We start from the raw sequence: 25,984 nt of genomic DNA on the forward strand, positions 1-25,984 counted from the left end.
AAACTGATCTGGACTCAGTATTTAAGGTTTGTACATGTACACCAAACTCTGTTTGTAATTATTTTAAATTTGCACTTTTTAGAGTATCAATGATATTAACGTGTCTGACAGGAAAAGAAATCCAATACTCGTCATATAATAATGGCAAAATTCAACACAATTCTTGTTAAATCAAAGTTTCAAAGTGCTGAACAATAAGAAAACTTACAATGGAAATTAAAAAGAATTTAAAATGCAAAAGAATGAGCAAGAACGAAAACCACACACATTATTAAATCCTGAAAAGGATTTGATAAAACCATTAGCAGCTAAATATTCATTTTGGAACAGCTGATTAAAATATAAAGAATAAAGTAGAGCCCAGAGGCAGGAGAGAGAAACAGATCATTGAGACCTTGATCAAAGCGATCTCAGGATTATGATGCGAAGAGAAGGCAGATTGAAATTTTAAAAAGATCTGATTGTTTCTAATATCATGAACTAAGTGGCAACAGATTGATAAAATTTATACTGTAGAGATAAAATTGGGGGATCAAAACAGGCTTTCATGAACTCCTGTGCAGACAGGCCATTTATGTACACATGCATATAACAATTTATTATCTTTTTTTATTTTTAGAAATGACAAAGAGTGTTATTCAGAATGTTGTAAAGTATTTTAAGAAAAATGATGTTATGAAACGATGAAATGTTGAAATTCTATTTTTTTTTTCTCTGATGGGAGTTTGTTTTAAATTTTGTTTTAAATTGTTACTTCCTTATTTTTCTACACTTTCTTTGTTCAATTGAAAAGAAGCACAAAATATATCTGTAAAAAAATATTTTTTAGTATGAAAATCTGATTTTTCATTAATTCAGGTTGTGTCATTTATTTTCCAGATACTGGAGGGAAACATTATCACGTTTGTGAAGAACGAGCTAAAGAAGATGCAGAATGATCTGAATCCAGATTATTCAGAGTGTCAGAGGGATGAAGAGGAGGTGTTGGACAGTGAGGAAGCGAAGCAGAGAAGGAGCAGCAGAGAGGCATTTCTGAAACTTGCAGTTAACTTCCTGAGAATAATGAAACAGGAGGAGCTGGCTGACTGTCTGCAGAGCAGTGAGAGGATTTCTCTTCTTTACAGCAATGAAATTGTCACATTTTCTATAATCATACCACTCATGTTTCTGTTGCTTTCCTGTAGAAAATCCTGATCCACTTGGTGAGAATACATTTAAATGTAACCTAAAGAAGAAGTTCCAGTGTGTCTTTGAGGGGATTGCTAAACCAGGAACCCAAATCACTCTAAATGAGATCTACACAGAGCTCTACATCACAGAGGGAGGGACCAGAGAGGTCAACACTGAACACGAGGTCAGACAGATTGAAATGTTCTCCTGGAAACCAAACAGACCAGAAACAACAATCAGGTGTGAAAACATCTTTAAAGCTTCGACTGAAAGAGACAAACCAATCAGAACAGTTCTGACCAAAGGAGTGGCTGGCATCGGGAAAACATTCCTGACACAAAAGTTCACTTTGGACTGGGCTGAAGAAAAGACCAACCAGGACATCCAGTTCATTTTTCCATTCCCATTCAGAGAGCTGAATTTACTGAGGGATAAAAAGTTCAGCTTAGTGGGACTTATTCATCACTTCTTTACTGAAATCAAAGAAGCAGGAATCTGTAACTTTAAAAAGTTCAAAGTTGTGTTCATCTTTGATGGTCTGGATGAGTGTCGACTTCCTCTGAACTTCCACATCACTGAGATCCTCACTGATGTTACAGAGTCCACATCAGTGGATGTGCTGCTGACAAACGTCATCAGAGGAAATTTACTTCCTTCTGCTCACATCTGGATAACCACACGACCTGCAGCAGCCAATCAGATCCCTGCTGAGTATATAGACATGGTTACAGAGGTCAGAGGGTTCACTGACCCAACGAAGGAAGAGTACTTCAGGAAGAGACTCAGAGACAAGGAAGAGGCCAACACCATAATCTCTCACATCAAGACATCACGAAGCCTCCACATCATGTGTCACATCCCAATCTTCTGCTGGATCACTGCTACAGTTCTAGAGAGCGTGTTAAAAACCAAACAGGCTGGAGGAAAGCTGCCCAAGACACTGACTGAGATGTACATTCACTTCCTGGTGGTTCAGACCAAACTGAAGAACATCAAGCATGATGGAGGAGCTGAGACAGATCCTCTCTGGAGTCCAGAGAGCAGGAAGATGATTGAAGCACTGGGGAAACTGGCTTTTCAGCAGCTGCAGAAAGGAAACCTGATCTTCTATGAAACAGACCTGACAGAGTGTGGCATTAATGTCAGAGAGGCCTCAGTGTACTCAGGAGTGTTCACACAGGTCTTTAAAGAAGAGAGAGGGCTGTACCAAGAGAAGGTTTACTGTTTTGTCCATCTGAGCATTCAGGAGTTTTTAGCTGCTCTTTATGTCCATCTGACATTCACCAACTCTGGTATCAACCTGCTGAAAAAGGAACAAATGGCATCAGTGCAGACTGGAGAGTCTTTAGTACAATATTTCTACCAGAGTGCTGTGGACAAGGCCTTGAAGAGTCCAAATGGACATCTGGATTTGTTTCTTCGCTTCTTCCTGGGTCTTTCAATACCAGCCAATTGGGATCACCTACAAGGCCTGCAGGCCATCAGCTCACAGATAAATCAGGAAACAGTCAAATACATTAAAGAAAAAATGAATGGCACTCTCTCTCCAGAGAAAAGCATCAATCTTCTCCACTGTTTGAATGAATTGAAGGATGACTCTGTAGTGAAGGAAGTCCAGCATCACCTGGGTTCAGGACATCTGTCTAAAGTTGATCTCTCTCCTGCACAGTGGTCAGCTCTGGTCTTCATCCTACTGTCATCAGAAACAGTTGTGGATGATTTTGACTTGAGGAAATACTCAGCTGCAGAAGAGGCTCTTCTGCAGCTTCTGCCAGTGTTTAAAGCCTGTAAGAAAGCCCAGTAAGTATCCAGTAGGGCTGGGTATCGTCACTGATTTCTGGAATCAATTCAATTTCGATTCACAAGATCCTGAATCTATTCAATCCACGATTCGATTCAAATCAATTCAATTCGATTCAATTCGATTAGATTTGAATGGGGAAATTTTACCTCAGACAGTCAGAAATATTATAATTCTGATCAGGTATCAGTACATTTCCATATTTTATATCTATCTTATATCTATCATCTTTGTAGCAGATGACCTTAAAAATGTTCTGCAATAGATCAAAAACGAAAGAAAACTATTAATCAACATATGAACATGCTGCTGAAGTGAAGCAGAGCAAAGTTACAGCGGTTTTATTAGAGACACAGCTAAGCGTTTTGCAATTTTGCATAATTTTAAAAAGTTTAAATTTGTTCAGTAGCCTATTGAACAGCAGAAATGAGGCTTTCTTTTCGGAAGTAAGTAAAAGGAAAAAAAAAACATCAGTCAACCGTCAGCACTGTAAACAACGGTAGATTTGTGTGTAATAAGCGAGCGAATAATGCAGAAAACAGATTTTTAGACAGGAAACTGTTCTTGAAGTACAGAGAGAGAGAGAGCTGTGCATGAAATGTGATTTTATCATAGTGGCAGCAAAACAGGAAAAGTAAGAGGGAATGCATGACAACGTTTACGGGAAGCGAAGTTTGGATCTTCTTTTGCATTTGGTTCAGTCAATATTGTTTGGAGAGAGATAAAAACCTGCAGCTTCAGAATCAGCACAAAAAGGGCCAAAACAAAGCGCGGACCCGCTGAAACATTAGAATCAGCGAGCTGTCGGCTTTCAGCCCCAACCTGATTTTGATCCGTAGGCCCGTGTTTACAGCTTTGTGCAGAATCCACGTACCTGCTCTCATTTACTGTTTTAGCTGTTTGGTGGTTGTTGAAATTTACTGAGGTTTAACCTGAGATTCTGGCGTTTCGTGCTAAATAAATTTATATTTAAAAATCAATTCAGGATTTTAATGAATCGATATCACGTTATCCAAGCTAGAATCGATTTTAATCAATACATCGATAATCAAAACCCACCCCTAGTATCCAGTTTAATCCTGGGGAGAGACTGCGTCAAGGTGTTTATTTATTAGAGTTTGGAAAGTTCACTGATATACTGATATGTTTCTAGGTTGAGTGGCTGTAACCTCACAGAGAGAAGCTGTGAAGCTCTTTCCTCAATTTTAAGTTCTCAGTCCTCCAGACTGAGAGAGCTGGACATGAGTAACAATAACCTCCAGGACTCAGGAGTGAAGAGGCTTTGTGTTGGACTTGGGAATCCACACTGTGTGCTGGAAACTCTCAGGTTAGCTGACTCTTTGTTTCAGGAGATTTGGATATTTCACAACAACTGTCATTATTTTATAGATGTTAACATGTTGTTTCTGTTGTGGTGTAAGCTCTGAAAGAGAACAGTAGAGTAGAAAGTGAAAAACACACACTTCATAAATCATAAAAATATGACTTTATTTATGATTGTCCATCATAGCAAAGTTTTTTTTAAACTGAGTGAAGAAAAGCCAGTTTGTTTGTTTTTGTAACAACTTTAACTGAAATCAGAATCTGTTAGTTTGACTGCATTTACATCATCAAATTCAGAGCAGTTCCTTACAATGATGTGACATGTTGTATGTGTTTGAAGGCTGTCAGGCTGTCAGATCACAGGAACAGGCTTCACCTCTCTGGCCACAGCTCTGCGCTCCAATCCCTCCTATTTGAAAGAGCTGGACTTGAGCTATAATCATCCAGGAGACTCCGGAATGAAGCTTTTGTCTGCTCTAAAGGAGGATCCACATGTGAAACTGGACATACTCTGGTAGGAAAAGAGGAAATAAAGCTAAAAAAATGTTTTTTTTCTCCAGCATATTGTAAAGTAACCACTGACCTGATTGCCAGTAATACAGTCTGTATGTCCAGTTAAGTGGGCAGCTGTGTTTGGGTGAATGACTCAGAACCAATCGCAGTTAAAAGCCCATCTGTGGACACACAAGGAAGGATACAAAGCTTGAAGGAGAATCTAACAAATACATAAGGATTGGACCCTCGATACTGACGTTTCAAGACTGTGTCGATCTTCCTAATTCCAGATGTTTTAAAACAATTCAATTCAATTCAATTTTATTTATATAGCGCCAAATCACAACAAAAGTCGCCTCAAGGTGCTTCATAGATACAGAGAAAAACCCAACAATCATATCTCCCCCTATGAGCAAGCACTTTGGCGACAGTGGGAAGGAAAAACTCCCTTTTAACAGGAAGAAACCTCCGGCAGAACCAGGCTCAGGGAGGGGCGGCCATCTGCTGCGACCGGTTGGGGTGAGAGAAGGAAGACAGGATAAAGACATGCTGTGGAAGAGAGACAGAGGTTAATAACAGATATGATTCAATGCAGAGAGGTCTGTTAATACATAGTGAGTGAGAAAGGTGACTGGAAAGGAAAAACTCAATGCATCATGGGAATCCCCCGGCAGCCTACATCTATTGCAGCATAACTAAGGGAGGATTCAGGGTCACCTGGTCCACCCCTCTTCATTCTATCAGACACAGTTTTCACAGCTCGTACATTTTCCTTTTTACACATGTATGTAAGCATTGAGCCAAATGTAATAATGCCAACATATTAAACGAACAATATTTGTCTCTTATGTATAATACATCTGTATATACACTTTTGAGTAAAGATTTAAGGTGATAGGAAATATAAATAACTGCAACTTGAATCTTTCAAGTTCAAGCTCAATGCTGTAATATATATATATTACACACACACACACACACATATATATATATATGTTTCCAGTCCTGTGGTCTCAGCCTCAACTAATCAAAGTGATGTCATGACAAAAATGAATGACCAACAAGACATTTTTTTCTCCTTCATTTCTGTCACACAAAGCTGTATGTATATGTATGTATGTATATATGTATAATATGTAACGTTTCTCGCGGTTAGTATCATGGTTGCTAGGCAACCTGAACAGCGCGACGCAGGCTAGACCGTCCCATTTCACAAGCCTCTCACTTCCGCACTTCTCGTACTTATAGTACGCTTGAAGTACGCACACTATGCGTACTACGTACGCGTAGTGTGCGTACTTCAAGCGTGCAGACCCTGAATTGGGACACAGCCTGAGATGGAGATTAGGGCCGAGTGGGCACACTCGGGAAACGCAGCTGAACAACTAATTGATGAGACTGGGGAAGCAAAACTGAACGTGACACACATGAGACGAGGAACTGTCAAAATAAAACAGGAAATAACAGGACACCGAGACTGTGACAGAGACACATGAACTTGACAGAGACAGAAAGGTAGATAAACATGGAGACAGAGACTCGAGGAGTGAGGGAAAGCAGGCAACAATCTGAAACTCCAGGAATCAAAATGAGCAATTACTATTACCAGGAACACGAAAAGCAGAAAAAGCACAATTTCATAATAAGTAATGAAGAAACCCAGGAGCACTTAATCAAAGACACCTATCATCAAAACTCTCAATTATAAAAATCAGAGAATAATAAAGATCAGTTAGAACTTAGAGTCCAAACACAAACGTTTGATCGAAGTCCCAGGTCCATGACAGTGTCGGCAGCAGTCTGAATGAACTGGACAGGCAACTAACTTTGACAGGGTGACATTCGACTCTTTTTTTGCCATTTTTAAATAAACAAAAAAATCAATGTATATTTACAACCATACAGTCACAACATACTCAGAAGGAAATAAAGTCATGGTTAAAATAAATACAAAGATATCTGTGTTAGATTGTAGAAGCAGGAGACAAGCTGGACACAGTGTTCTCTAAGTGAAGTCACCACACAACTGGACAGCTGACTTTGAACACACAATATCCTCAGCAATGTTGGGCTTTGAAAAAGTAATTAGTTATAGTTCCTAGTTACTTCCCCAAGTTAGTAACTGAGTTACAATATTAGAAAAGTAACTAATTACTAGGTAAAGTAACTATTGCGTTACTTTAAAAAAATGTTTAACCCTCTGGGGTCCAGGGTGTAACTCTACTTTTGATTTTCCCTCTACATTTCACCTTTAAAAACTGTTTATCTTGCCCTGTTTGGTATCATTCTTTTCAGCACAACCTCACATGTCTGAATTTACTGTATTTTTTTTTTTTATTTTGACATACTGTATTAACACAATTGATCTAAAATCACACATAAAACATAAAATCAGGAGAGTAGAAAAAACGTATATTTTTTACTGTAATAACCACAAACATGTTTAATGAATCATATTTCATAACTTTAAATGCAAATAGAAATTGTAAATTTTAAAATCCTGACACCATTTACATTGTAATCTGCCTTTGGTGACTTTTTGGCAGCACCTGTGACATTCAGCAGTCGCCTCATTGTTCTGACACACAATACAAAACTATCTACTACACTACAAACTAACTATGCAAGACAACACACTAACTACACACTCCAAACACACTAAACGTCACAAGTCTCTCACATCTCAAAACTCTCTCTCTCTTTTTTCCGCTCTTTCTTTCTTTCTTTCTTTCTTTCTTTCTTTCTTTCTTTCTTTCTTTCTTTCTTTCTTTCTCTCTCGCTCTCTCACCGCCAACACTCCTAAAACTTCTCCCTTTTCCCAAACAACCAAAAGCCATGTTGCCATATCATTTTTTGATTGGTCGGCATGGCACATTTTTCCACCAAACAATCAACAGGCAATCTGTGTGCACATGCATCTGCAGACACTATGCGCTAAAGCACATTTTTTCCACATTTCTAATAGTTTATGAACAAAGCCTTGTTTAACATTAACATTAGCATTGTTTGTGATGAAAGTATTTAAGAAAAAAACATTGCTTATATGTTTTGTTTTTTTTTTTATCATGACTCTGGTTTTACGTGGCCTATCACGACATAGCACCTTGTTACTATGTCATCTTAAAGTGGTAAAGTGGTCATGTGATTGCTTTACCTCAACTACTTTATTCTTCCTCAGCCAATCAGCAGCACTCATGCAATTACCCCCCTGATGCCTCCTGCTCTGTTATTCCCACTGACACTTCTGGTGGAAACATCTCATAAACAACAGGAGAAAGACGTGCAGGTTCAGTGGAACCAAAACCACAGACTCAGACTGAGTAAAATCTCGTGGCCATTTCAAAATATCTGTCATCCACAGCAGTGCAGGTGGTAAATAAAGTTAAGGAAAGTTTATTTAATGGTTTAGAGGTGCACAGAATGACATGTTTGCTCAGATTTAGAAGGTAATGGACAATGTGAAAATTATGTTGTGACTGGTCAGAATTAGCTCACAAAAATTAATAAATGTTTTTAAATATTTATTTTTGAAAAAAAAAAAACTGGAAATAAAAGTTATTTCTTCACCAGCTTCTACCTTTGTTTGATGGTGTGTAGGACAAACTGGATGTCACACACTCCCAGAAACCTTGAAAGCCAACCAGACTTTGAGGGTATTTCCCACCAATGCTGGAACAACAATGACAAAGACAGAAGCTGACTCAGACTCAAATAGCTTAAAACCTATGTGATTATAAGAATGAACAAACACATTGTAGTGACAGAAACACAGGGAGGCAGAAAATAAAGCAGACTCAAACCAAGAAATGCTGCTACAAGAAAGTATGAAACCAATACAGAATATGAAGAATAATTAAAAATACAAAACAAGAAAAAACCCAAACATCCCAAAATTCTAAACTCTGGATCTAAAACCCAGGGATCATGACATTATGTAACCATGTTTCATTGTCACCTCCAGATTTATTTTCCTCCCTTACCAATGTTTAGGGTCAGATTGTCTTCCCAGATTTATTCTCAATCTGGAGTTTACTGTGTACCTTTATGCCAATAACTGCAGAACTACTGTAAGCTTTGAAACAGGATTTTCACTTTCCTATTGTCAAATTAAAGGTGAAGCAAGTACTTGTCATTTCATGTGGTGCAGATACAGTCATGTGAAAAAGTAAGAATTCTTCTTAAATTATTCAATTCCTACTCATTGTTGAGGTGATCCTACAGGGCTGCACTGTTTTATACAGTGTTATTTATACAGGATCTTTTTTTTTACACGTCTTTAATGTCCTCAGGTTGTATTTAGGTCATTTAAGAACCTAATACAGACCTGATAATTAAAAGAAATGCGCTTACAATACATAAAAACAAAAATCCAACCTTAGAACTAAATGAGAAACTATGATCATTTTCAATTTATTGTGAGATAAAATAAAGTGCAAGCTTATTTCTCTAGAAGAGATGAATCAGAGAATATAAAGGCCATGTTTTCACACTAAAAGATGATGTGCTTATTTCAGTGTGGAGCCTCAAGGAGTCCAGTGGATGAGACCAGGTCTAAGAAAATGTAAGTGTGTTTTTGATTTACTAGCTGTATTTACATCATTTTTTCACACTTTATATGTATCTCTGCTAAATATCTTTTATCATATATTTTATAAAAAAAAAATTCAGTTATTTAATTCCACAACTAAAAACCCATTTTTGATACACTCTTAAAACATCACAAAGTTTTGCATACTGGTTTTTCTTCTTCATAAACTAACGTGAAAACCAATTAAACCCTTTCTTCATTATCTGGTGAAGAAACGTGGCCACATAGTCAGCTAGAATTTTCTATTCAGATATAATTTTGCTAGTGGTAAGATTGGCATGGCTAGAGGACGAGCTGTAACAGCGCCAACCTCGTGATTAGTTTATAATATTTGGTGCGAAATCAAAGTTACCAGAGAGGGGGGGTAGATTAATTAAATTATTGATCTACTTTGAACAGAATTTGGCTTCATGAGTCAGGTTGTAATTCATCTGTGTTAACTAGCATTAGCTAATGTACCGATGATCAGATTTGAGAATGAAGACAGAAAAATCTTTCCATAAATCAAATACACTGCTGATGCTGACTGATTCTGACCTGATTTTTGACTGAAAGGCAAATGTAAAGTTTGGCTCTGTTAACACTAAACTACCAAGGAGAATATTTTTACCCATCAGCATTTTAAAAATCCTGTCACCACAGGAGATATTTTCACTGTGTAGAAATCAGTGTAAAACAACTGTGGCACTCCTAGTTGCCTAGCAACACATTTATGCACATTTTGATGTGCACATAAAATGAAAATAATCAAATCACATAACATCACTTTGATGTTTGTGTTTAGTGTTGGTGGTGCACCTTAGACGTGAACTGAATGTGAATGCAAAGCCTCTATAATAATAGTTATATGTTCATATATATTCCAGTCACTTCCCTTTTCAATTAATTATCGTTGATAATTTTGAATTTTAAGGTTTTTTTTCTATTTTTCATTCACACTCATCATCACACTGCCTGCATCCTTGAATATTTAAGCAATGGACCACATAAATATGAGGACCACATTTACTGTTACACATATGCTCTAATTAATTATTTGCTATATGCACTGTGTCTTATTGTCCCTTTTAGATTTCTGTGATCTGACGCTGGATTCAAACACAGCACACAAGAACCTCAAACTGTCTGATGGAAACAAGGAGGTGACACATGTGGAAGAAGACCAGCTGTATCCTGATCATGATCTTAGATTTAATCACTGGCTTCAGCTGCTGTGTACCAACAGTCTGAGTGGTCGTTGTTACTGGGAGGTCGAGTGGAGAGGAGAGGTTCATGTTGCAGTAACTTATGGAGGAATCAGACGGAGAGGAGAAGAGGATGAATGCAGGTTTGGAAGGACTTACCAATCCTGGAGTCTCTACTGCAGTGATGACAGGGGTTACTATGCAGGTCACAATTACATAGCAAGAGCCATCCCTCTGCTCTCCTCACCTCTCTGTCACAAAGTAGCAGTGTATGTGGACTGTTCTGCAGGAATTGTGTCCTTCTACAGTGTCTCCTCTGATAAACTGATCCACCTGCACACCTTCAACACCACCTTCACTGAACCTGTATATGCTGGGTTTAGGGTGAAGCCTGACTCTAGTATCCACCTCTGTGCTGACTCAGAATAATGAACTTACTGTGCAGAGTCACATTGGTGTTTCACACTTTTTCTCACTTAAATATTATGAACCTTAAATATATCAGGTAAACTGTCAGATACGTTGTACATATATTGGCTTGGTTTGTAGCCCCGAGTTGTTGAATGAGATTCTCCTGAAAAAAAATCATCTTATTGTCTTTGGTGCCTGTTTTTAAGAGCACTTATCAGTTTCTATTATGCGTCACAGTTTAAATAGGAAAAATCTGTTGCATTACTATTATCAACTATTATATTTGTTCCATTATACACATTTTAATAATTTTTAGACTGATGGATGAAATCCTTGGAACTGAAAATTTAGATATTTTAGATGTTGATGAGTTAGGCTTTGTGAGGAGGAGAGCTGCAGGCTTTAGATTTTGTGTTTTGGCTTAATTTCTTACATTGCATTACTATACATTTGTGTTTCTGTCTCTTGTTATGCAAATTAAATAACACTTAACTACAATTAATTCCTGGAAAAAGGCGATATCACCACCATGTGACCAGTTTTCATAACAATCTATCCGAATGGTTCTGGATCCAAAAAAAAAATGTATTAATTTGTGTTGATCTAAATGTAGCTTTAACACGAGTGCACCTTATGGAGGTTGTAACTGGAGGCCTTGGAGACATCTCTCTTCATTTCATGTTCAGTAAAAACAGTCTGACTTATAGATGACCTCCAGTCTGTGTTTCTCGACTGATCTGAGGAGCTTGGAAAGAAAAGCGTCTGGACTTCTTAAAGTTACTACGATGACCTGGATGACTGAGAACCTTCACAGACATATTTCTCGACTGATCAGAAACTGTTTTTCAATCTCAGATTTGGTTTTTATTCTGTGTGAAAAACACAATCCTGATTTGTAACAGGAAAGGGAAGGTGAAGACAAAAGAAATAAGATGTAAACAGTAGGATTTTTTTCTTGTTGACGAAGGTGTTTTTACTTCTCCAGTGTATAAATGTGTGTAATTAATTTTAAACCTTTGTCAGTTTAAATATTCTCCAACTGAATTTAAAAACAGCTGTTTTTAAATAAATTTTAATAAAGGACTGTTTGTCTGGTACTATGTTGCACTGTTTATATGAAACACTAAAATGAAACTGTTTATGTGTATAAACTGTACACTGTATCCAGAGAGACAAAAACAAAAATAGAGGAAAAACAGACAGGAAGATGTTTTTAAAGCATCTTTGTAAACATTTATACAACAAGTGTATATTTTCTGTATATGAGGGGAAAAGCGAGAAGCAAAAAGACTCGTTCCAACTTTCATTCTATCAGTTTCTCCCCTCATCACATAAATACCCGAGCAGTGACAAAGACCGCGACTGCAGCATTTCTCATCAGAACACAAAATACTGAGAACCATCCACACTGTTGTGGGTCTTGAGATCTCGTCCAGCATAATTCAAAGCCTTGTTGATAACAATAATATAAATTGTGTGGTGTGAAGTTCTGGAGAGTTTCAGGGTTGTAGGTCAAAGAAATAGTAAACACATGGGGGAACACTCCCGCTTTGATCGTTTCTGCTCTTCTTCTCTTTTTTCTAAACGGAGCACCTGATGGTTCTGAACTTTTCTTGTCCATCTTTCATTGGTTTTAATTTTGCACGCCAGTGAACACCCATCCCCATCCCCGAACCCGAGGATCACCACAACATAACCTAACAGACCTACACCTTAGTTCACAGATTCACTTTCTGGGATTTCACACAACCCAGGATTCAGATCATGAATACATAATGTGCTCTATTTGGAAGCAGCATGTCTCCCTCCCCTGTCGACAGGTTGTGTGTGAGACCTTAAATCATCAAACTGTAAATTATAAATTTTAAATTGTTATTGATCCTTTACCCCGAGTCCTAAAGTGTATATTTATTTTCTTACTCTTCTTATATATATTGTTTGTTTACTTGCACTGCTGTAACTGGAGCCTCGTCATTTCGTCTCTCTACATACTGGACTGTATGTAGCGGAGATGACAATAAAGTTTACTTTGACTTCAGCAGCGAGCAGGCGCATCGAGGGCTCTCGCGCTCACTTTATAGAATTTGAAAAAACATCGGTGCAAATTATAAGTCTGTATCATGATGTCTGGTGTTTTCGTGTTTGTTGGTTTGTTTTTATTTTGTTTTATTTTGCGGGTTAGTTATTAGATGCTGCTCCAGCCAGTCAGAGAATCCCCTGCCGCCCCGCCCTCTCCTCCCTGTGCCGCAAGCAGCAGGTGCACCTCGCAAACGGAGGGCGCCCTTACTCCCAGCAAATGGGCGGCAGAAAACTGATCGGTGCCTATGCCATCTCCAAAATGTGCTAGCATGATGTCGGGGCAGCATGAGCGTTTTTTTTGGTTGTTTTTTGGGGGGGTTTTCTGCCGATGCCTGTGATGCCGCCTCCCACCACGATGCCGCCCGGGCAACCGCCCGTGTCGCCCGTATCAAAAACCGCTACTGCTAAGAGCTGTTTCATTCACGACCGACACATCATTAGTCACATGATGGTTTAACTTATTTAATTTCACTGAATATGTGAGACAAGCTAAAGTAGCATTATATATTTATGTATAAGACACAGTGATATAATTGGCTATATTTTAATTAGTTCTCACGATGACGCTGAGCGATCCTGTTGGTGAATGTGGAATAAATCATCTGTAAACAAAGAACTTGTCCTGGCTGACAGGAGTAACAGCTACTCTAATTAACAACAAAGAAGCACAACTATAATCGTACAGTGGGGGACTAGCTCATTGTTCTTCTCACAGTTTCAGGCTACGTCCACACTAATGCGTTTTCAAACGAAAACACATCGTTTTCTCTCCGTTTTGGCCTCCCGTCCACACTGAGACGACGTTTTCGCTCAAGGAAAACGCAGCGTTTTGAAAATGCTCTAGAAAATGCATACATTTGAAAACGGTGCTTTTGTGTTACAGTGTGGACACTGATGCATGTATGTGATGCATTAATGATATATTTATATGTGGCAGCAACAACTCCACCTCATTGTTAGTCCATTTAAAAAAACTCGGTGCTTTTCAAAGAGACGTTTCAAAGAGCCGGAAAGTAAATAAGCAGCAGACAGAAATGAGGCAGGCCGAATAGTCTTGCGTTTCACGCATGCGCAGTACTGGAACGTAAGTGTTTTCGGATGTTTCAATGAACAAACAACTCCGTGAAAACGACTGAAAACGCTAGTGTGGACACGGAGCGTTTTCAGACGAAAACGCCATTTTCAGACGAAAACGCCATTTTCTAGTGTGGACGTAGCCTCAGTCTGGAAAAGAAGTGTTTCTCAATCCCACAAGCAGCACTGTGAGCCTGTCTGCTGCGAGCAGCCGACTGGGCGACCTGTGTCTGTCAGACGCGACACAAAGCCCCATCACAGCTTTCAACTCTGCACTCGACAGTTTCATCGTTTCATATACTGATGTAATCACAGCGATTTTAGCAAAGATTATTTAGTTTTGTGACATAAGAGAAATATGTTGGATATGGATGACTCTGTAAGAGTTTTTTGGAAAGGTGAACAGGAGACTGTTGTTGTAGAGTGGACTGAGGAGACAGGAGAGTGGAGCTGTTTAGTTGCAAACAGACTTCAGTTCCTTGCAAAACAAATGAGCTTAAAGCAAAACCTGAAACACATGGTGAATTGTTGTTTTTTTTTTATTACTATGCCAACCCTTTTTAGTTTTGTAAATATTGGCTATATTGAGAAAACTTATTTTATTCTTACTTTGTTTTACAAATTTATTTGTGAATTAGGCCATTCAATAAAGATGGATTTTATGTTGGTGGTTGTAAAGATCTGGGTGGATAGTTTAATTTATTCTTTATTTTATTTTATTTTTTAATTCCATTTTTGAGTTTTATTTTTTAAGACTTGGTGAACTGCATTTTTTAATAACATTGCCTACCCTTTTTAGTTTTGTTAATATTGGCAATAGTAAGAAGTATTACTGTTGGGCTTGGATGTATTTAATATAGGGCATCTAATTAGTGTTTTTAGTTTAGGATCTCATCTCATCATCACACTGCCTGCATTATTGAATTTTTAAGATACAGACCACAAAATATGAGAACCACATTTACTGTTACACATATGCTCTAATTAATAATTTGCTAATGAGTTGTTAGAGTTAAGTGTTTATGCACTGTGTCTTATTGGCCCTTTTAGATTTCTTTGATCTGACGCTGGATCCAAACACAGCACACAAGAACCTCAAACTGACAACAACAAGGAGGTGACACATGTGGAAGAAGATCAGCTGTATCCTGATCATGATTTTAGGTTTGATCAGCCTCAGCTGCTGTGTACCAACAGTCTAAGTACTTTACTGATGAGAATCATGTCGACCTCACAGACCTCGTGTATCTGATAGGTATTAATGTTAAACATTAACTGTGTATTTGTATAATATATACTGTGTATATGATGGATTTAGCTAGTCATTATGCAGAGACATGAAAACCTGCAGATCCTGCAGAGTTTGTGGGAAATCCAATCCAGCACTGACCCTTGTATTCATGTTCAAATATCAGTAAATGTGCCATAAATGTTTCCTGTGTTTTCTGCAGTTTCTTCAGTTTAAACATTTTCTACATTATTGTTGCTCCAGCTCAGCACATAGTGAGTTTACAGCTGTTTGTATTTTATACATGTGCTTTTGAGAGTGCTTCACTGATATTTTTTTTCCTGAAAAACCTAAAAAACAATACATTTATAAGCAACAAAGTGCACAAAACGTTAGGTGTAAATGGTAAATGGCCTTTATTTGTATAGAGCTTTTCTAGTCCCTAAGGACCCCAAAGCGCTTTACACTATATTCAGTCATCCACCCATTCACACACACATTCACACACTGGTGTAGCAAACATTATAAGACAACAGATGAAAGTAACCTTATTGCTGACTTTGGCGTATTTACATTGACATATTCATTAATATTCCATTTCCATTGAAATCAAATGTGATTTTTAATTTTTCTAACTATATTAGAATATTCAGTAAGTAAACTAAATAATCTGGCAATTGACAGTTCATGTAAGAGGACAGCTAATGTTATCATGTTTTTGATGTTGTCTTGTAAATGTTTAATGGACATACAAGAGCCCACCTTTCATTTTATATTTGATTGATTTGATAACTTGCAAATGGTCAACAATCAGTGAATCATTTAAGATGAATCAACTGCACATCTTATTCAATAAGTAGCCTTTAAGCTACAGTGTATCTGGTGTACAAAGTGTACAAAGCTTGTGCCAAAACATAGTTCCATTTAGTGAGGCCAGTTGTTGTAGCAGAATCAGTTAAAGGTTTTTAGAGCACCAAAAGAAGTTTTTGGTGGTCTGTGAGCCAACAATGGTGGATTATGTGCTGATGTAGCACAGTGTCCACCTGATCCCTGGTTTCAGCATTCAGGCTTTGCAGGATTAACATCACCGAAGAACCTGAGATTAAAAACCTAAACCTGTTATGTATTTTTGTTGTTTTTTTTCCTATCAGCCTACCTTTCTGACATGTCTGCCCAATGTGATGTTTGTGTAAAGTTGGTCAGAAGGTTCCTTTGTAAGTGCGCATGCTCCATTAGCGTGCTGCCTGCTGTAACCCTAATTTCCTTCGGGATTAATAAAGTATTCTGATTCTGATTCTGAATGTTGACAAAACAAAAGAGATGATTGTTGACTTCAGGAGAGCACGGAGAGCTCACTGCCCACTTAACATCAATAGATCCTCTGTGGAGGTTGTCAAGAGCACCAAATTACTTGGTCTCTACCTGGTGGAGAACCTCTCCTGGTCCCTCAACACCAGCTCCATAACCAAAAAGCCCAGCAGCGTGTCTACTTCCTGCAGAAGCTGAGGAAAGCCCATCTGCCATCATCCATTCTTACCACCTTCTACAGAGGGACTGTTGAGAGCATCCTGAGCAGCTGCATCACTGCCTGGTGTGGTAACTGCACCATATCGGATTGCAATACCCTACAATGGATAGTGAGAGCAGCTGAGAAGATCATTGGAGCCTCTCTTCCCTCCACCAAGGACACTTTCAGCACCCGCTCCATCTGCAACGCCACCAGCACTATGGAGGACCTCACACACACTTTTCACCCTGCTGCCTTCTGGAAAGAGGTACCGGAGCATTCGGGCCCTCACTGCCAGACTATGGAACAGTTTCTTCCCCCAAGCCGTCAGACTCCTGAACACTAACACTCAGTGACTGGACACACACACACACACACACACACACACACACACACACACACACACACACACACACACACACACACACACACACACACACATCCATTGCACTGTCTTGTGTCTGTGTCGCCCTGTTCTGTCTAGTGTTGCACTGTCTTGTCTTGTTTTCTTTGCAATTTTTTGCACATTGCACTTTACGTAGTCCCGTGTTTTTCTATTATATGTCATATGTAGCACCAGGGTCTCAGAGGAAAGCTGTCATTTCACTCTGTACTGTACGACTGCACATGGTAATGACAATAACAGACACTTGACACTTGACAGAGTCTGCAGCCACAGTTTCAGTGCAGCTCACCAGCACATGAAGAGTTAATGGTCGTCGATGATCCAAATCATGATCATTATTCTGTGCACACTTTCAGCTACAAGATGTAAAATTGTCTGTTGACATCAGAGTGAAGTGTGTTGTTGTGTTACTCCAGTAACACGTTTAGATGTTTGCAGGCTGAGTTTATCTGTACCCGTCCTTGCGTTTCTCCGTCTCTGGCAGCTGTCTCTACGAACCATGAGCTCCTCTCTACGAACGTGGAAGAACATGTGAAGTTTTTTCTGTTGATTTTACCCGGTGCATTTCACTCACTGACCTGCAAGATAAAAACAAAATATCAGTGTAACAGATTTTCATTTCATCAGAGCTCACAGATAAGTTGAGCATTAGCCAAAAGGGGGCATTTCTTACCAGAAAATAAATGAGGCAAAATTAAACAGGTCATGTGATCGGTGTTCTTTAAAAGTTCCTTACAGACTCACTGGTTTATTTGAAAGTTGCACGTTAGTGCAGGATAAACAGGTTAGTTTGCTGCACTGTGATGGATTTAACAGAATAGTGTCCCAGATAGGAAACATTGAAACTATGTTGAGTCAATATCAGGGCCCTGTTTCAGGAAGCTGGTTTAGTGCAAACTCTGAGTAAGTATACCCTGAGTTAACGAAAACTCTGGGTTTTCGGTTTCACAAAGCGAGTTCAGCTGCAGCCTGAGTGAGTCACTATGACGACACACGCCGTGAAGCTAACCTGCCCCCTAGCAGGTTTACTACAACTAACCCTGACTGTCTCCGCCCCTTTGTCGGAAACCTGACAGTAGGAAGTGTCGGACATGGCGTGCCACTTCCTTGAAGAGCCAGTAGATCGTGAAGCCCAAATTCTCCGCAGAGCTCTCCGCCGGGAGAGAGTGATCAGAGCGCGTTTGGACATTTTATCATTTCCTGATGATTTTCTGTGCGAACGTTACCGTTTCTCAGCACAATCTATAATTTATTTGGATAACATCCTCAGGCCATATATTACGCATGTGACACATCGCGGACATGCTCTCAGTTCATTGCATATTATTTGTATTGCACTTCGGTTTTTTGCAAACGGGAGCTTTCTGTATAATATTGGTGACGCTGAGCACGTTTCCAAGGCTACCGTCTGTCGGGCAGTCAGGAATGTTACAGTTGCACTGAAATGTCTCCTGTACTCGTCTGTGGTGTTCCCCGGTCACAGACCCACAAGATTTATCAAAGAGGGATGCCACAAAATTGCAGGTATCAGGATGACCAAAACTTAATGTATGATGTGGTGATACTTGGACTACTACTTAAATTGCACATTTATTTTCAGGGTTCCCAGGCGTGATTGGCTGTACAGATGGCACTCACATTCCAATCATTGCTCCTTCAGTAAATGAAGGAGACTATGTGAACAGGAAGTCTTTCCACAGCATTAATGTACAGGTACATAGTTCCCTGTAGCATGTCAAACTAACAAATTATTTCATTATAGTAATGGATGCTAATTTGCGTTCTCTGCACTGTGAAGATCATATGTGATGCTGCCAACATTATCACAAATGTGGAAGCCAAGCGGCCAGGCTCTGTCCATGACTCACAAATATTCCGTGAATGTACACTGAGCACAAAATTTGGACATGGTGAGTTGAGAATACTTTAAAATATATAAAGACCAATTGCTTCAGGGACATTTGAACTGAAGTGTACCCTTCTGTCTTAGGAGAGTTCACTGGCTACTTGCTTGGTGATAGGGGGTATCCATGTTTACCCTATTTGCTTACCCCTTACCCTGACCCTGAACCGGGCCCACAGCAGCGATATAATCTGGCTAATTGCAGGACAAGAGCCAGAATTGAAATGACTATCGGAATGCTTAAGGCCCAGTTCCAGTGCCTGCAAAGACTCAGGGTCACCCCAGAAAGGGCATGTGACATTATTGTGGCATGTGTGATTCTTCACAACATTGCCACAATTAGAGGAGAACACTGTCCTTCTGAACCAAACAGCAGTGATCCAAACCATGAACATCCTGACCCTCCCACGGACATACAAGATGGAAGAGCAGTCAGAGACACCATATGTCACAATCATTTCTTTTGACCCATCACCTCAACATGTTGAAAGAAGAATAAACAGATTTTTTGTTCAACTGGCTTTATTGGTCACCTGTGTTTCCTGTACACAAAGTATTAAAAGATGTAAACCTCATAAAGTGTCTCTGTTGCTTCCTCCTCTGTAACAGCTGTCAATTGACAGCTGTTGAAGAAACATTAATGTTTCTTCATTATTTTCCTGTAGTAAAGAAATAAACAACATTGCTGTTCTACTGTAAACTCATATAATCTGTGGAGTATTACTCACAACTGCATGTTGGTCTGGCTCAACAGGAGGCTGCACCAGATGCAGTACACCATCACCATCAACTGATAGAATATGAGGTTTATACAGGTCACTTATAACTTACAAGGGACCAAATGGCAATTAACAAACATACCAATCACCTTACACTTCATTGTCATTATGCTCTCAAAGACAACCAAGGCTGAGGGAAGGCAAAATCAGTCGGAAAGTAACTTCACTACAAAATAATTCATTATGGTAAAGAGTTTATCAAATGAATGAGTCGCACTGCAAAGGTGACTGTGAAGAAAGGATGTATGCACATCATGTATTATTTTGAATTTACCCCTTATGTAGGCACTTGTGTCTTGCGGGGTTATTGACTCAGAGGATGTCCCCGCAGAGATGCCTTCGGCCACAGGGCGCCCACTGTTTTGGCTGAGGGCCAACTGCTCAGCCTCTGTGAGTGGTGGTGGTGGAGGACCCCCACCTGTTTTTCGGGCCTCCGCTTTTTTTCTGTTGGCTATAACGGGCCACATTTGAGCATACAGAGTAAGCAAATATGTACTTGTAATGTGCTCAGATAATTTCAATAAGTGCTTACAGAAAGAAAATTAATGTAGCCTCTAACTGCAATTGATTTACATCGGACAAACAGACCAAGCACTATGGCTCATAATACAATTACACCTTACCTGTTTGGACTATATTTTTATATTTCATTTTTACTTGCTGCCAGGAACGTTTGGGGCCTGTTGGGTTGCACCTGCGCTCACATCACGTCACAAAATAAAATGTATAAAATAACAAATAAAATAACATATGATAAAATAACGTGTTAAATGGGTGGAAATCCCTCGATCAATGTTTAAATTAACACTCACGCATTGACTCTGTCGGCTATGTTTTGCCATGCATGCTTTTGCAGCTGTGGCTGTGTTACTTTTTTCCGCAAAATTTGCATGTTATCGGCATATGCTGCCATCAGAATTTCGGCCTCAAGCGCTGTGAAATACATTGACCGCGCCTTCTTTCCCTCCGTCTCCATGGTGACTCGCTTAATCTGTGCTCCGCTTATCAGGGCTTTATGTATCCTCGTCCGCGCGCTTCACTTGGGGTTAAAGCAACTCCGCGTTGACTGAACTAATTGTTATCAGCCTTTCTGAAACGGAATATTCCGAGTTGGACAGTTCAGGGTTACTCAACCGTGAGTGTCGTTTTTCACTCTGAGTTTTCCAAACCGGCTTCCTGAAACAGGGCCCAGGTGATGTCATTGAATCAACGTTGAAGTGTGATGTTGACCTAACGTCACTCTTGCACCTTTTTTTAATGTTGAAACAACGTCAGGTTTTGATGTTGAATCAATGTTGAAACCTGACATTGATTGAACGTTATAGTTTCTAATACTGTTGACATTGAAACAATGTCAGATTCTGATGTTGAAACACTGTTGAGCTATGGTGTTGATTTTCCACCTCTTTCGCACAGTTGCTTTTTATTAAAACAACAGTTAAATCATGACTGGAAATCTACCTTTCTTTATAGGTATTTTAACCAATACTAAACTACTGCATGTTTCCATCAATACTTAAACCACCTAAACACATAATTGTACTTATTCCTTAAATTGGACACCCTTTATTGTCATGGTCGGACGGTCCTTCCCGGGGCGACCTGCCTGTGTGTTTATGTGTGTGCTTCTCTCTCTCTCCTCCTCCACCCAGTGTCTGACACACCCGCACCTAATTTGCCACCCAGCTGTCACTGATCATCCTTCGTTGTGGACTGAGGTACTTAACTGTGTGTCCAGGGCCCTGTTTCAGGAAGCCGGTTTGGAAAACTCAGAGTGAAAAACGACACTCACGGTTGAGTAACCCCGAACTGTCCAACTCGGAATATTCGGTTTCAGAAAGGCTGATAACAATTAGTTCAGTCAACGCGGAGTTGCTTTAACCCCAAGTGAAGCGCGCGGACGAGGATACATAAAGCCCTGATAAGCGGAGCACAGATTAAGCGAGTCACCATGGAGACGGAGGGAAAGAAGGCGCGGTCAATGTATTTCACAGCGCTTGAGGCCGAAATTCTGATGGCAGCATATGCCGATAACATGCAAATTCCGCGGAAAAAAGTAACACAGCCACAGCTGCAAAAGCATGCATGGCAAAACATAGCCGACAGAGTCAATGCGTGAGTGTTAATTTAAACATTGATCGAGGGATTTCCACCCATTTAACACGTTATTTTATCATATGTTATTTTATTTGTTATTTTATACATTTTATTTTGTGATGTGATGTGAGCGCAGGTGCAACCCAACAGGCCCCAAACGTTCCTGGCAGCAAGTAAAAATGAAATATAAAAATATAGTCCAAACAGGTGAGGTGTAATTGTATTATGAGCCATAGTGCTTGGTCTGTTTGTCCCATGTAAATCAATTGCAGTTAGAGGCTACATTAATTTTCTTTCTGTAAGCACTTATTGAAATTATCTGAGCACATTACAAGTACATATTTGCTTACTCTGTATGCTCAAATGTGACCCGTTATAGCCAACAGAAAAAAAGCGGAGGCCCGAAAAACAGGTGGGGGTCCTCCACCACCACCACTCACAGAGGCTGAGCAGTTGGCCCTCAGCCAAAACAGTGGGCGCCCTGTGGCCGAAGGCATCTCTGCGGGGACATCCTCTGAGGCAATAACCCCGCAAGACACAAGTGCCTACATAAGGGGTAAATTCAAAATAATACATGATGTGCATACATCCTTTCTTCACAGTCACCTTTGCAGTGCTACTCATTCATTTGATAAACTCTTTACCATAATTGATTATTTTGTAGTGAAGTTATTTTCCTACTGATTTTGCCTTCCCTCAGTCTTGGTTGTCTTTGAGAGCATAATGACAATGAAGTGTAAGGTGATTGGTATGTTTGTTAATTGCCATTTGGTCCCTTGTAAGTTATAAGTGACCTGTATAAACCTCATATTCTATCAGTTGATGGTGATGGTGTACTGCATCTGGTGCAGCCTCCTGTTGAGCCAGACCAACATGCAGTTGTGAGTAATACTCCACAGATTATATGAGTTTACAGTAGAACAGCAATGTTGTCTATTTCTTTACTACAGGAAAATAATGAAGAAACATTGACAGCTGTTACAGAGGAGGAAGCAACAGAGACACTTTATGAGGTTTACATCTTTTAATACTTTGTGTACAGGAAACACAGGTGACCAATAAAGCCAGTTGAACAAAAAATCTGTTTATTCTTCTTTCAACATGTTGAGGTGATGGGTCAAAAGAAATGATTGTGACATATGGTGTCTCTGACTGCTCTTCCATCTTGTATGTCCGTGGGAGGGTCAGGATGTTCATGGTTTGGATCACTGCTGATGTTTGGTTCAGAAGGACAGTGTTCTCCTCTAATTGTGGCAATGTTGTGAAGAATCACACATGCCACAATAATGTCACATGCCCTTTCTGGGGTGACCCTGAGTCTTTGCAGGCACTGGAACCGGGCCTTAAGCATTCCGATAGTCATTTCAATTCTGGCTCTTGTCCTGCAATTAGCCAGATTATATCGCTGCTGTGGGCCCGGTTCAGGGTCAGAGTAAGGGGTAAGCAAATAGGGTAAACATGGATACCCCCTATCACCAAGCAAGTAGCCAGTGAACTCTCCTAAGACAGAAGGGTACACTTCAGTTCAAATGTCCCTGAAGCAATTGGTCTTTATATATTTTAAAGTATTCTCAACTCACCATGTCCAAATTTTGTGCTCAGTGTCCTGAACCTGAGAGAAAACCTGAGACATCAAACACAGAGAGACGAGGAAGGATCGGCCTCTGCTGTGGACTGACAGCAGCTCTGCTTCTTCTCATTTATTTACTGTCTGAATAGAAAACAGAATTTCTACTCTTCTAATAATGGATGTCAGAAAACTCAGTCAGTAGAAACAGTTTGATCAACACTGTAAATGAAACGATTGGTGTTCACTTTAATAACATGGACAGAATAATGAGCTATAATCATAAACTCAATGGAGGAAACTTTCTTCAAGTTTACATTATTTTGAAGGGAAACTTTATCAACCTGTCCCTGATAACATGATGAAATAATCTCTATGATTATGGAAATGAAACAAAATGAGTTCATCAGCCTCACAGAGAACGTGAAGCTGATCTGAGAGGTTTGGTTTTATTTGGTTTTCTGTCAGTGATTCAGTTTGCTTTTGAAGGACAGTTTGTAACGAAGTATTCATGCTGATTTGATGATGATGATGATGATGCATGCATTATAGATGGATTAAAATGCTGCACATCATTTATGTAACTGAATCATTAATATTTTGGAGTTCAAACATTTCATCCATCCATCCATTCGCTTCCGCTTATCCTTTTCAGGGTCGCGGGGGGCGCTGGAGCCTATCCCAGCTGTCATAGGGCGAGAGGCGGGGTACACCCTGGACAGGTCGCCAGTCTGTCGCAGGGCCAACACACAGGGACAGACAACCATTCGCACTCACATTCATACCTAGTGATAATTTGGATTATCCAATTAACCTATCCCCACAAGCTGCATGTCTTTGGGCGGTGGGAGGAAGCCGGAGTACCCGGAGAGAACCCACGCAAACATGGGGAGAACATGCAAACTCCACACAGAAAGACCCCGGCTTGACGGTGGAATTGAACTCAGGACCTTCTTGCTGTGCGGCAACAGTGCTAACCACCGTGCTGCCTTTCACTTGATAAGAAATTCAAGTGAAAGGCAGCACCTGTTAAATACAGTCGGACAGCGTAGGCGTGTCAGTGCAAGTAAAATCACAGTACAGTAAGTGCCTTTAAGATAACAGAACCTTTATTAGTCCCACACGTGGGAAATTGTTGTTGTTTTTTTGCCATCAGAATTATTGTCTAAAGGCAAAGAAAGATGCCCAACAGACTAACTTTACCAAATGGACCATCCCAGCCTTGCCGTATTGGATTCACCTTTTATTGTTTATTTCATTTTATTTTCACTTTGCTAAATACGGGACAGACTTGACTGGGGGAAAGAAAGAGGGAAAGAAAAACAGCGGGGAAGAGGAACGGTGATAAAGAGCAATAAACAAAAACCAACAAAACAAACAGACAATAAATACATCTATCAATCACATGGATCACCTGTTGAGAAAGAAAGAAGAGAAAACAAGCAAAAAAAGACAGAAATATAGCAAAACATCATCGCAATGATCTATGTGAATATAACAGTAAATACTAACTATTAAATATTATTGTGCAGCACGTAAGATCGACAGCGCACAGTGTGCTTCGAGGTAGGAGCCAAAAAGGGTGTAGTTTGTGTGTTTGAGCACCCGTGTGTACACCTGTGAGCATGAGCGCGCTTGTATTTAACAGGTTCCTTCATTTAATGATCTGCTAGAGGGTGTGGGGGCCACAGCCCCGTCCTCCAGGGCATGAAGCAGGTATGGAGGAGATCCAGGCTCCAGACATCCAGAGGCCCCCAGAACACAAGAGACCAAGGAAGACCAACAGAGGGGCAGCCGCGCCACTGTCCCAGAAAGAGCTGAGCAAATTGCTTTTGTTACAGCAGAAAGTGGACAGTGCAAAGTTACATAGCAAAACATTAGAAAAACTCTGGAACAGGATAAGAATAAGATACTGTACACAGTAGAATAGAATAAAATTAAATACTATAAACAATAGAATAAAATAGAATACAAATACTATATACAATAGAGTAATATACAACTTTGCCAGATATTATTCTTGATGTTAATAAATTACTAACATCAAATTATCAACATCAAGAGAAAAACAAGTAAGTGAGCTGCAGAATAAACCACACAGTGATGACAGCAGGTTTGTAAGGACTTCTCAGTCATGGAGTCTCTACTGTCATGATGGTGTTGGTTACTATGGAGACCATGATTACATAGCAAGAGCCATCCCTCTTCTCCCCTCAGCGGTGAGTGTGGCAGTGTAGCAGTGTATGTGGACTGTTCTGCAGGGATTGTGTCCTCCTACAGCGTCTCCTCTGACAAACTGATCCACCTGCACACCTTCAACACCACCTTCACTGAACCTGTATATGGCCTTCAGATCTTGTCCATTCAAGGCC

General features: G+C 39.7%; 2 protein-coding genes across 2 annotated transcripts in view; both read left to right on the forward strand.

Moving 5' to 3' along the window:
* Positions 1 to 25,984, forward strand: part of LOC146635712 (uncharacterized) — a 74,442-nt gene that overhangs the window by 28,464 nt on the left and 19,994 nt on the right. The gene's annotated exons all lie outside the window — the stretch shown is intronic.
* LOC146635714 (protein NLRC3-like) lies at positions 1,048 to 10,999 on the forward strand. Its single transcript, XM_085348190.1, has 6 exons — positions 1,048 to 1,099; positions 1,185 to 2,970; positions 4,125 to 4,298; positions 4,635 to 4,808; positions 9,304 to 9,350; positions 10,449 to 10,999. Exons 1-6 carry the CDS (start codon positions 1,063 to 1,065, stop codon positions 10,988 to 10,990), a joined length of 2,760 nt encoding a protein of 919 aa, XP_085204316.1. The 5' UTR covers positions 1,048 to 1,062; the 3' UTR covers positions 10,991 to 10,999.

The sequence above is a fragment of the Diplotaxodon limnothrissa genome, linkage group LG3 (genome assembly GCF_057381915.1).
Source record: "Diplotaxodon limnothrissa isolate DT_005_m linkage group LG3, D_limnothrissa_male_GT1.1, whole genome shotgun sequence".
NCBI lineage: Eukaryota > Metazoa > Chordata > Actinopteri > Cichliformes > Cichlidae > Diplotaxodon > Diplotaxodon limnothrissa.

Excerpts from the sequence above, each read along its gene's own strand:
- LOC146635714 (XM_085348190.1), top strand. The coding sequence starts at position 1,063 with ATGAAACAGGAGGAGCTGGCTGACTGTCTGCAGAGCA. Across the intron at positions 4,299-4,634 it reads TGTGTGCTGGAAACTCTCAG|GCTGTCAGGCTGTCAGATCA; the intron begins GTTAGCTGACTC and ends ATGTGTTTGAAG. Across the intron at positions 4,809-9,303 it reads GTGAAACTGGACATACTCTG|TGTGGAGCCTCAAGGAGTCC; the intron begins GTAGGAAAAGAG and ends TGCTTATTTCAG.